This window comes from Elgaria multicarinata, chromosome 3 (genome assembly GCF_023053635.1).
Source record: "Elgaria multicarinata webbii isolate HBS135686 ecotype San Diego chromosome 3, rElgMul1.1.pri, whole genome shotgun sequence".
NCBI classification, from domain to species: Eukaryota; Metazoa; Chordata; class Lepidosauria; order Squamata; family Anguidae; genus Elgaria; species Elgaria multicarinata.
The window spans coordinates 2,091,510-2,104,040 of record NC_086173.1 but is presented as its reverse complement, the minus strand read 5'-3'; the positions used below and the strand labels follow the sequence as shown (position 1 = coordinate 2,104,040).

At 46.8% G+C, this 12,531-nt stretch overlaps 1 protein-coding gene across 4 annotated transcripts in view; it reads right to left on the bottom strand.

The window, feature by feature from the left end:
* Positions 1–12,531, bottom strand: part of SLC44A2 (solute carrier family 44 member 2 (CTL2 blood group)) — a 57,365-nt gene that overhangs the window by 34,829 nt on the left and 10,005 nt on the right. For all 4 annotated transcript variants that reach the window (XM_063119042.1, XM_063119041.1, XM_063119044.1 and 1 more), the window contains exons 2-4: positions 5,488–5,536; positions 3,420–3,493; positions 1,293–1,377 (exon numbers count right to left, since the gene is read on the bottom strand). In XM_063119042.1, coding sequence (XP_062975112.1) covers positions 1,293–1,377; positions 3,420–3,493; positions 5,488–5,536 — 208 coding nt within the window. The remainder of the gene's footprint in view (positions 1–1,292; positions 1,378–3,419; positions 3,494–5,487; positions 5,537–12,531) is intronic.

The following is a 12,531-nucleotide window of genomic DNA, read 5'->3' as shown; positions in this document are numbered from 1 at the left end:
TCCTCCTCTCCATGTTATCCTCACAACAACCACCCTGTGAGGTAGGCTGGGCTAAGAGTCTGTGACTGTCCCAAAGTCACCCAGTGGGCTTCCATGGTTGAGTGGGGACTAGAACCCAGATCTCTCATCTCTCACTCAAATACACTTATTTTAGGTAACTGCCCCTGAAATTTCGCAGCCACTGGGTGGAGAGGTGGGCGGGGGAGGTGCCATTTCCCCTTGTCCTTCCATGTTCCCTGGCTCTACCTCACTGGACCCAATGCCTCTGCTATCTCTTTCAGTACATTGGGGATGGTGATGAGGTGAGTCAGAGAACAAGAAAAGACCCAACAGCAGTTTCCTGCAGAGACACAACCCAGAATACCACGCGGTGCTGGCTACGGATGAGGAGGGATGAAAGGCATGCCTCCCTCCCCATCTCACACTCAGTCTGGCACACTCAGGCTTTAGCTAGACCTACCAGTCTAGCGGGATGGAGGGCTGAAGATCTCGCAATTTTTTTATCACGAGATCTCCCCCTCTGTTCACCTGCAGCGCACGGCAACCTCAGAGGGAGAGGTGTTGCGCCCGCCATTTTGGGTTTTTTTCTTAAAGGGGAAGATGTGCATGAGCGCTTGTGCGCAAAAGGTAAGTTTTTTTAAAAATATATATATATTTTCCCCGCCTCTCCCCCCACCCCCACAGGGTGCAGTGCTCCTGATGGGCGCAGTGCCCCGTGTGCAGGTCCTGGCACCTCGTGAGGAACCAGGACAAACCACGACGCCCAGCCACACATTCCGCGGTCTCAGGCTCAGCCCAGGACCACGGGAAAACTGGGCTCAAAGGGTAGGGCAAGATCCCGGGGCAAGGGAGGGATCATCCCTCCCTGATCCTGGGATCCCCTGTGCGTCACGTGAATGTAGAGACAATCCTGGGGATGGCCCCGGGATTTCGCCCCGTCTAGCTAAGGCCTCAGAAGCAACACATGGAGGGCTTGAGTAACAGCAGAATACCTTGCAAACACAGACACCACAGAACACTCCAGAGTGCCACATTATTTTCCCCTAATGAGCTACCTCATGCGTAAGACAAGCAGGGGTAGGCCTTGCCAGCCTCAGGTTGGCACGTGGCCTAGGATTTCTCCACAGTGAGAACGACCCCCCCTCCACTGCCCTTTTCTATCCAGGAGAGACAAAATAGAAATATGCGGCTAAATGCAGAGAGGTGAATGGCAAAATTCTGCCTTAATACAAAGACTGTGCAAAACGTCATGCAAATAACTGGAAGGAAGGGTTCCTTTTTAAGATACCTACTCATTGGGTGTTCCCTTCTGGCCACAGAACTGCCCACGACTGTCTGTTGGATAGATCACTTTCCGGGGGTCTCCTTGTGTCCATGCTGATGAGGAGACAAAAATGTAAAGTTTGACTACATGTTCTCCTCCACGTCTTGCAGCATAACAGAGTTTTCCAAGCAATTACACTGAAACTGCATTGTTTATTCACATCTCCATTTCACCCTTCTTCCAGGGGATCAGACATAGGAATATATGTAGGGTTATTTTATCTTCAAAACAAATTTTCAAGGTAACTTGCAAGATCCCCCCTCTGTTTACACGCAGCGCGCGACAACCTCAGAGGGAGAGGTGTCGCACCAGCCTTTTTTTGAAAAGGGGAAGAGGTGCACAAGTGCTCGTGCACAAAAGGTAAGTGGTTGTTTTTTTAAAAAAACTTATTTTCCCCGCTCCCCCCACCCCACCCCCAATGGGCACAGTGCTCTCGAGGAGCTCTGAGCCCCATGCATGGGTCCCGGCTCCTCGCGAGTAGCTAGGAGGAATCATAGAATAGCAGAGCTGGAAGGGGCCTACAAGGCCATCGAGTCCAACCCCCTGCTCAATGCAGGAATCCACCCTAAAGCATCCCTGACAGGTGGTTGTCCAGCTGCCTCTTGAAGGCCTCTAGGGTGGGAGAGCCCACAACCTCCCTAGGGAACTGATTCCATTGTCGTACTGCTCTAACAGTCAGGAAGTTTTTCCTGATGTCCAGCTGGAATCTGGCTTCCTGTAACTTGAGCCCGTTATTCCGTGTCCTGCACTCTGGGAGGATCGAGAAGAGATCCTGGCCCTCCTCTGTGTGACAACCTTGCAAGTATTTGAAGAGTGCTATCATGTCTCCCCTCAATCTTCTCTTCTCCAAGCTAAACACGCCCAGTTCTTTCAGTCTCTCTTCGTAGGACTTTGTTTCCAGACCCCTGATCATCCTCGTTGCCCTCCTCTGAACACACTCCAGCTTGTCTGCGTCCTTCTTGAATTGTGGAGCCCAGAACTGGACGCAATACTCTAGATGAGGCCTAACTAGGGCCGAATAGAGAGGAACCAGTACCTCACGTGATTTGGAAGCCATACTTCTATTAATGCAGCCCAAAATAGCATTTGCCTTTCTTGCAGCCATATCACACTGTTGGCTCATATTCAGCTTGCGATCTACAACAATTCCAAGATCCTTCTCGTTTGTAGTACTGCTGAGCCACTGTGACAAACTGTGATGCCTGGCCACACATTCCACAGTCTTGGGCATAGCCCAGGACTGTGGAAAAACTGGGCTCAAGGGGTAGGGCGAGATCCTGGGGCAAGGGAGGGAATCATCCCTCCCTGATCCCGGGATCCCCTGTGCGTCATGTGGATGCACAGGGATGATCCTGGGGTTTGCCCCGGGATTTCACCCCGTCTAGCTATGGCCCAAGTCTCTGTTCACTTACAAAGTTAGGGGAGTTGCACACCTTATCCCACATGACTCCAACCTTGCTGAGAAATAGCAACATGTGGCAGCCAAGACATCACAAAAACCATCTCGTACTACATATCAGCCACCCTTTCCAAAAAGGGGAGGAGGACGCAACAAGAAGAGATAATTAAGGCAGTTTCATGGGAGTGAACATTATATCTCACAGTAATTGTGGATTCCTGAGAATCACAGTAAGGTGTGTTGGGTTGTTTTTAATAATCTTTTGATCTTTTATGGCTGTGAAGATATACTTTGCAAAAACATTCCCCCCCCCCCAAAAAAACCCCAAAGACAGCTTCTTCAAGAGCCTCCAAACCTTGGACGCAGAGCTGCAAAACTATCTTTTTCATCCTTCTGGCCTCTCCTCCTTCTAAAACATCTCAGCCAATATCCAAATTCCATCTGGGCACTAGACACTTTCCCCCAAGGACTGACCTAGCAGATAAAAGCCATGGTCCTAAAGAAGAAGAGACCATTTAAATAGCTTATCTGCCTGCACTTCTTTTTCATGTGTTTATTTAAATCCCCCCTTCCGCTGTGACCCACCTCCTTGCCTGTTAAAGTTCCACTTCTCCATCCTACCCTGAAATAACCAATCTCTAGCAACACCCATGTTACCCAACGCCAGAGCAAGAAAGAGAGCTTTAGTACACGTACCCACAATGCCCACAGCGACGTAGCCCAGGATGGCGACCAGGAGCAAGATGCAGCAGATGATATCTGTACAGCTCCTAAGGAAGAAAGTGAAATAATCGGAAACTACAACTAGAGTCCCAATATGCTTGTATTCCGACCCTGGTGGCTGGTGGCTTTGGTGTTACAACTCCCTCTCCCCAAAGCAGATTTGCAACTTTTTTAAAAAAACATCTCATTCAATTTTTTTGAAAATATGTTTAAATGTTTTAAAACACTTTTAAAACTCTTATTCAAATAAAATAAGGCATCATGTGAACTTTTAAATCATTACAGGGAAACACGGGAGTGTTTCCCTGTGTTATAGGCGATCAGTGAAATATAAATGTATACATGCCACTTTTCTACTGCAGGCTTAAAAGTAGGAAAGGCAGTGGTGTGTATGTAAAAACCTTATATAATCCACCTAGTTCTGAAAGCGAAAGAGGCCAACAGAGAAAGCAAACAACCTTACTGAGTTTCATAGAATCATAGAATAGCAGAGTTGGAAGGGGCCTACAAGGCCATCGAGTCCAACCCCCTGCTCAATGTAGGAATCCACCCTAAAGCATCCCTGACAGATGGTTGTCCAGCTGCCTCTTGAATGACTCTAGTGTGGGAGAGCCCACAACCTCCCTAGATAACTGATTTAAGTCAGAGATAGATACATTTCTGAAGAACACCTTGTGATTTTTTAGGAATTGGCACAACAAGTAACAGGACACCAAATGGCACAAAGCTGTATTTCCATTCCACGACCCAGGTCAGACTGGGGACGTGACCCTCACATTTTTTGCCTTCTTCTGAAATTTCTGGATGAACCACTTGCTTAAGTCATACGAAGCTCTCTGCTCTCTTTTGGCACACTGGTGAGTTTTGGGATTGCGTGACTGGATTGTGGGAGACTGGAGGACAGATGACCTTGCCTCTTGGCAAGGGGCCAAGACTAGCTGAGCTTTGGTCCTTCCAGTGCTTTGATTCCATACATTTATGGAATGGTTAATGCATTCCATTAACCATTTTGTGGTTAAGCAGCATGGTTTAGCGTGTTGTCTGAACCAGTCCAGTGACTAAGGCAAAAAGCTTTATTCACAGTGGTTAAAGCCATGGTTTAAGGTGTCTTCTGAACAAGGGTCTTAACACCATGGTAAAAGCTGTGGTTTAAGGTGTCTTCTAAATGGGGCCGCTGTCTGGTAGATGTAGTATTGCTTCTCCAATGTTATATTATGTAGACATTTTTATTGGAATCTCGAAAAAAATTAAAACAATAGAATGTACATTATTTAAATTTAAGAAAAAAAGGAAAGGTACTGAAAACTATTCACACGTTGATAAAGGAATGTGCATGATATGCTGACAACCACTCATTTCTTCCAGTGTGGTTCAACTTCCTCCCACTGAGGTGGTTGGATAACCTCCAATTTTGCTGTCACTTACTTGCGAACAGATAGATATATAGATATTTCAATGAAATGTATATTCTCTCATATGCTTGCTAGGGTTAAACACCTGTGAAACAACGACATCTTTGAAACTGCAAAGCTTTTCTGCTATTGTATTTGCTATTAGCATCCATTCATTACTAATGAACTCATGAAATGGAACATTTTCCATGGAAAAATAAAGCACAATGGAAAATTTCCACACCACACCATTGGTATAATAGCATAATTAAACAATAACAAGAAAACGAAGTCTATTTGGTCAACAGTGAAAAGGCAATAAGCCGGCATATCTCTTGTCAGCTGTAGACGAGGTGGTGGAAGGGAAATCAACCAGGCTGCAGCTAGGCCAAGCCCACAGGCACCACGAAAGCTGAGGAGCAGGCACAATTCCGACGCCAAGGAAATTATTTGGGCCTTCTAGTTACAGGATTTGCGTTTTCAATAGCACAACCCTCTCAACGTCACTGCTGCCCAAAAGTGGGGGTGGGAAGAGAAGGAAGGAACAAGATACAACCTCCCTTGACAACAGGCGGCCCTCATTCACACGCACAAAACACCCTACCAAGGCAAGAGAATCCTCAGTGCTTTCACCAACAAGTTGCTCTTACCTGTCGTAAATGGGACCTTTGAAAGTTGGATCATACTTCTGGGGTGTCCCTAGAAAAGGACATACTGGGTTAGGTAGCTGAACCAGGCAGGAATATGAAAACCAAGTTATTTATTATTCACATCTATCCACTAAGAAGCTTTCAGATGGAAAACCCCACTGAGATGAATGGGAACTCAGCAAGTCCACGGAAAGGATGTTGGTGCATGGTGCCCTCTGTTCGTTTCTTTCAGGATTTATATGTGGGGAGGTGGGGAGGGCAGCAGCATTATATCATAGATTAGAGTACCAGGAACTCAGCCAGCACTGAGGTTTTGCAGAAGTGATGAGCATCCTTTGGATGAGCTGAAAACAAGATGGCCACTTTGTTTTTTCGTAGACTGAATGATGGGCAGAAATTCAACTAAGCAAGAGCACCTGTCCAACTCCTACCCATTGGGCCACTTTAAAGCTGAGCAAGAGAAGTCTTGATCTCCAGTCAAATCTTCTGCATTAGTCTGACAAAGACACCTGGAACTCGAGTGGCCCAGATGCAAAGGACGATACGATCCCACACTTTTAATGGTTCCGCAGAAAAGGAGCTTTCAGCAAGTGCAGTTTGTAGGGTCTTAGGCCATAGCTAGACCTCAGGTTTATCCCAGGATTGTCCTGGGGTCAAACCTGTTCATCTAAGTGCCACACAGGGCATCCAGCGCTCAGGCAGGGACGAACCCAGAATGATCCTGGGATAAACCTTAGGTCTAGCTACGGCCATAGTGCTTTAGGGGTGAGAAAAGCTGCTGTCCCCAACGTTTCCTCTTCTACACAAATGCTAAAGACTGGTTAACTATTAACCTTGTCCCTCATTCTCTCTTGCTATCCCTTAGCCCTCTTAGAACACTTATACCCTCTCTCTCTCGTCTTCAAAATCCATCTCCTCCGTGAAGTTTATTTCCATATCTTCTTCATAGCCCCCCCCTTTGTCCAAAGGACAGTCCATATGACAGGGGGATTGGGAACCTCTAGCACAGCCTTCCTCAACCTGGGGCGCTCCAGATGTGTTGGACTACAACTCCCAGAATGCCCCAGCCGGCTGGGGCATTCTGGGAGATGCAGTCCAACACATCTGGAGCGCCCCAGGTTGAGGAAGGCTGCTGTGAGTCCCTACCCAAAGCCACACCCCCTGAAGGGATCCCCCTAATCCCTGCTATTAACTCTGATCCCTAACTGGAGAGAACGGCAGGGATTTCCTTGCACGCCACTCCCTCTCCCTAATGGTTCCTGACAGAAGCTGGAGGAACACTCCTCTGCCCTGCACCACGTTCAGGGCAGCTCCACTGCGTCTGGCTCTGGCCTAGCTGCAAAAACCTGACAGCAGCAAAGCCTGGTTCCTGGCTGAAGCACTTTGGGCCAGAATGATGTCAGGGGGTTGTCATTTGGCCCACAGAAGGCTGGATAGGTTTTCTGGGGCCCACCCCAAAGCAGCCCCCCAACCCGGCCGTAGGAGACTAGCTCCTCAAGCTTTGGGCTTTACCCCTCCCATCCTCAACCCCAAATGAAACGCAGCTCAAGAACTTGCAACTGCATTTTCTCATGCAATCATTCCTTGTTCTCCTGATTTTCCCTTGTCTGTTGCTGCTTCGATACTCTTGACAATTATATGGCCCAGTCCCCAAGCGGTCAGGAATTTAAGATCTACGTCAAGCTATTCTATTGCATCTAGTCATCCTATCTGCAAGTTTCACTTCAGAGTGCAAAGCTTCTAACTTGACCGGCTTTGTCTCTGGTAAAGGCCGAAAATAATGGATTATCTCTCCCCCCACTCCCCACTTTCTCTCTTAATCAGTTAATTCTGGTGAAGGGAGGGAGGGGAGCGATACAAGATAAAGGCAAGTGATCTGGGCAGGATGAGGACTGTCTCCCTCACAAATGAGCAAAAGAGCCTTTGCTAATTTGCGTGGCCGGCCCTTGGAGCAAGTGGGAGGAGAAGCCCGCTCATGGCGCCCTCCCGCACGGAGGGAGAAAGTTTCCCTTCTCCCTCTCCTAATCTAAGGCTCTAGTTGCAGAACAAGTTCTCGGCTGAGCATTCCAGGCCACTGCTAGAAATTTCCAGAGAAAGAAATACACACACACACACACACACACACACACACACACACACACACACATAAATATATCTCACCAGAAGCATTGTGGAAAGAACAGGTGAGGTCCCAAAGTGTCCTCTCCATTGCTACATTTGAATTTATGCTTTTCCACTCTGGAACACTTTTTTCTCATTATTCAAATACACAACCTGTCCCATCCTACAGGATTGGGAGGAAGTAATAAATGAAGTAATGTTAAGGAAGAAAGTGCCTCTGAACATGTACAGAGTACCTTTTCCTCACCTGCAAGCAAACACCAGCCCTGATACCTGATACATCTGGGATTAAGGTTAAAGGTTGTTCTAAGGCAGGAGTAGGGAATGTGGGCCCCTCCAGATGTTGTTGGTCTGCAATTCCCATCATCCCTAGCCAGAATAGACAACAGTGGGGGAATGAGTCCAACCATATCTGGAGGGCCCCATGTTCCCCACCCATTTTAAAATATGGTGTCTGGAAGAGATGGGAGCATTTCCCATTCTAGAAATTAAAGCCATGGCCCCACTGAACTGCCCCAGCCAACAGCGGCCCCTTTCATCCGCTGGGGCACCCCGGCTGTGGAATGAGCTCCCCAGAGAGGTCCGCCTCGCGCCTACACTGTATTCCTTTCGTCGCCAGCTGAAGACCTTTTTATTCTCTCAGTATTTTAACACTTAATTTTAACTTAAATTTAAATTTTATTGTTCTAACTCTGTATTTTAATCTTATATCAATTTCTGCTGCGTGGTTTTATCCTGGCTGTGCTTTTTATACTGTATTTTGCAATTGTGCTTTTAACCTGTTGGTTGTTTTATTGTGGTTTTAATTCTTGTGAACCGCCCAGAGAGCTTCAGCTATTGGGCGGTATAAAAATGCAACAAATAAATAAATAAATAAATAAATATGTCGCCCCAGGGCAGCCCACGCTTGCAGTAGGTCCAGGAACCAGCAGGCCTCCTCCGTCACCAGCACTACCGCTCTCCCTTTGCAAGAAGGGCCCAGCTGCTGCCTTGGCTACGAATAGAAATGGATTCTTGCCAGCCTAATTTTACTCCCTCCGGAATGGCATCCTTTCCCACCCCAAACTCATTCAAAAGGTGGAAATCCTGAGCAAGCTGAAGTTCATAATGTGAGATTCATAACTAAGAAATTACTTTAACATGCAAAATAAAATTCAGCAAAGCAACTGTTTTTCACAGCTCCACACTTCACATATTTAGGATTCTTTTGAGGGGACTATTCCTCAGATTTTAATCACAAGCGTGATTTTAATCATAGTCATAGTGAATGACTGATGTCATTAGCTGAAGCAGGCTCAGCGCAGCTCTTTAGCTGGGCAGTTGTGGGGGGGGGAAGCATTTGCTAGGAGGGGTTCACTTGTAGGTAATACTGGGTAACCTTCTGGGAATGGGTTGGGATACTAGGTCAGGAGGTGAAGTTCAGCAGATTGACAAAAAATCTGCTGGCAAAAGGCTCAGGAGAAACTGAATAAAAATGAGCTATTTGACAGTTTATTTATTTATTTTATTACATTTTTATACTGCCCAATAGCCGAAGCTCTCTGGGCGGTTCACAAAAATTAAAACCATGAAGAGCATAAAAACAACCAACCAATTTAAAACACAAATACAAAATACAATATAAAAAGCACAACCAGAATAAAACCAGAAAAGCACAACCAGAATAAGTTCTAGTTATTTCTTTAAAAGCTCATTTCATTCTGCAGTATCTAGTGAAAACATCTGCAGCACCTATTGACGCTCCAACAGAGTGGATAAAAATCAATGATTTTTTAAAAAATATATATATTAAAAAAATGGTTTTTATTTAAATTCGGTTTTTTAAAAATAAAATGCTTTTTGAGGAAAAATCTATGTAAAGATAGTTTTCTATTTAAGATACATTATAGTCCAAAGGTTATATATCATGAAATAAGGATTCGTTTTTAATTATGTAGCATGAGGCTGTTTAAATGTTTTGGTAAATGAATTCTATTAATCCATTCACAATGTCATGCAGGTTGTAAGGTTTCTGTAAGATTATTTTTCTCCTTCCAATAAAGTACAGCAGAAAAGTTGTCCAAATATGAATGATTAACCTATTAAACTGTAGTTCACCTCGCAATAATTTCATAATTATCTATCTATGATGTGTTTCTAATAGTATAACCAAATCAGTATTTTTTTTGATATAACTGTAAAACTAATCTGAAAAGTTGCTATTCTAAAAATGAAACTTTCACCTGGTTGTAAATATTAAGATTATACCAGCAAGAATGAGTCTTTGGTAACTCTGAGTTGTGTAAAATATAGCAAGGAAGAGTGCACTTTTTGTGTGTGGGGGGGGGGGGAAATCACATGATTAAATTGAGTAGTGATTTAAATTGTGTTTTAAATCATGATTTAAATCAAATTGATTTTTAAATCCACCCTCTCCGAGCCTGACGGCAGCCTTGGCTCAATCCCCAACATGTATGGGCCAGACCAACACATCTCCTGGATGGAAAACTCCCATTACCACAGACTCCTGTGGCAGCAGGCTCTCCGTTTTAATGTGCTCCAAAATGGATGTTGTTATTATTATTTTTATTTATTTATTTATTTATATAGCAGCATTAATGTACATGGTGCTGTACAGAGTAAAACAATAAATAGCAAGACCCTGCCGCATAGGCTTACATTCTAATAAAATCATAATAAAGCAATAAGGAGGGTAAGAGAATGCACCAAACAGGCAGTATAAAAGTCAGAACAATTCAAGTTTTAAAAGGGAGTTTTGGAATTTTTGCAGAGAGGAACTTGGATATAGATGAGAACTGGAGCTATTGGTTCTTACAGAGGGGCATACACAAACCAATTCTAGATTTCAAACCAAATCAAGTGTGTGGCACAGAACTGGATTTTGCATGATCCCTCTTAAAGTTCCGCCAGCTAGTAAAGAAGGAAGTGGAGGAGATTTGGCCCTCCTTGAGAGGGATCTGATGAATGGGTAAACAGACCTGCTAATGAACTCTTGGTGGGATCATTACCATGTAGTACATTACAGTTGAGAAGTTCATCCACAATTAAAAAACCCACCCCCACTTGTCACAGACACAGCAGCCAGAACCTTCTGATAGAACTCCCAGCAGGCTTCCTTGTGAGTCTTCCTAGCCGCTAAGACTTTTATCATCAGGCAAAGTCTGGGCTGAGACAGATTGAGGTGTTGAGGTTTATGTTGTGAAGAATATTGTATTAGCCCAGGGATAGGCAACCTGGCTTCCCCCAGATGTTTTGGACTACAACTCCCATAAACATCAGCCAGCACGGTCAACAGTCAGGGATACTGGGAGTTGTAGTGCAAAACATCTGGAGGATGACAGGCTGCCTACCCCTGAATTTATCCCAATTCAGTTTGGACATGGAGCCTGGTAAATACCCTTGAACTCAGAAGAAGCATGCTATATTTGATTTGGTTTTCACCTTCCCCAACCTGGACCTTCCAGTTGTATTGGACTACAACTCGCACGCCTAGCGTGCCAAGCTAAGAGGGGTGCCGGGCGCAGTGCAGCACTCATGTGCGTTGGCTGTGAGCTGGCCCGAGGATTCAGCTGGGCCTGGGCAGGTGAGATGGTGCCCTGCGCCCATCCAGATGAAGCAAAGCCAGGGACACTGGAGTGGGAGGGCCCCCTCCATGTTCAGACTTCCGGAATGTGAATGGGGTGCATGGGGTCTTTGAGTGAATGCATGTGTTCATGTGTGTGTTTGTTTGGAGTGAGCGATGCTGAGTGTGTGTGTGTGTGCATGCGCGTGTGAGTTGGGGGGATGATTTGGAGGCGATATTCCTATTCAATAATGCATTTTAGACCCATAGACGTTCCTTTCCAATTTGTTTGCTATAATTGGCATGATGTATTTCTTGCACTTTAAAATAAATGTAGCAGTTTCAAGTTTTGTGCTTCTTATTTTTTCCAGGAAACATCTGTTCTTAAAAATCAAAGTTGGCATTTTTTTGGGTGTGTGTGAAAGTAGCTCACCTTGCCTAGGGCGCAAAATAGTCTGGCACCGCCCTGGTGATCGTGTGGCAAGGGATGATAGGAGTTGCAGTCCCACCATCTGGAGGGCCCCTAGTTGCCCACCCCCGCTCTGCAGGGATACAGAGGGGTTCCTTTGGTTCTCTCCCCAACAGGGAACCCTCCAGCCTCGGCCTTCTCCACCCCACGCCCTTTTGCCGGCGGGGCGCAAAGTATCACCAAAATGCCTCCGAAGCCTTCTGCTGCCAATTGCAAGCCTGCCTGTGCCAGCGAGTCCTTTGCTTTCTTCCACTCTTTCCCACTCCCTTGAACTCTAATAAGGCCGCCCTGATCACCAAGGAAGATGGTTGCACATCTCTTGGGCATGAGGTTCCAGTACTTTTTCACTCGTGGGGAGGGCGCGCTCACCATCCGGTTTCAGGTCACAAGGACTGAAAAGGCTGGTGGGAAGGAAGCCACCGCAGGCGCCGCTTCAGAGCGTATTCAAAGAGAACTCGATGGCGCGGGCGAAGCGCCGCCCTGCGCCGCGAAGGGGCCTTCCAGCCCGCCCCCTCCACCCCCGACCCCCAGGGGGGCTTTGCTTGGGCATTGCTCACCGCCCGCCCCTCCCTTTCCCATGCGCGAAACTGGCGCAAACGAACAAGTGGGCTTCCCGGAACCGTCTTTGCGCGCAGAGCCTTCGTGGCAAATTCAGAGCGGGGACGCGGCTGGCGCGCCGGAGGCACAAGCCGGGCCTGGCGCGGCGCGCGTCTTCGGCGCCTCGGCAAGACGCTGCCAAGGCGGAGCCGCCTTTTGCCAGGAGGCCGCCGAAGCCAGGCCCCCTCCAGGCGCGCGGAACCCCTCACCCCGCGCCCAGGCCCTGCCGCGCCAGACCCCGGGCCAGCCGGCCGGCCGCTCCGCTGAGCGCTGGCGGCGCCCCTCCGCCGCCTTA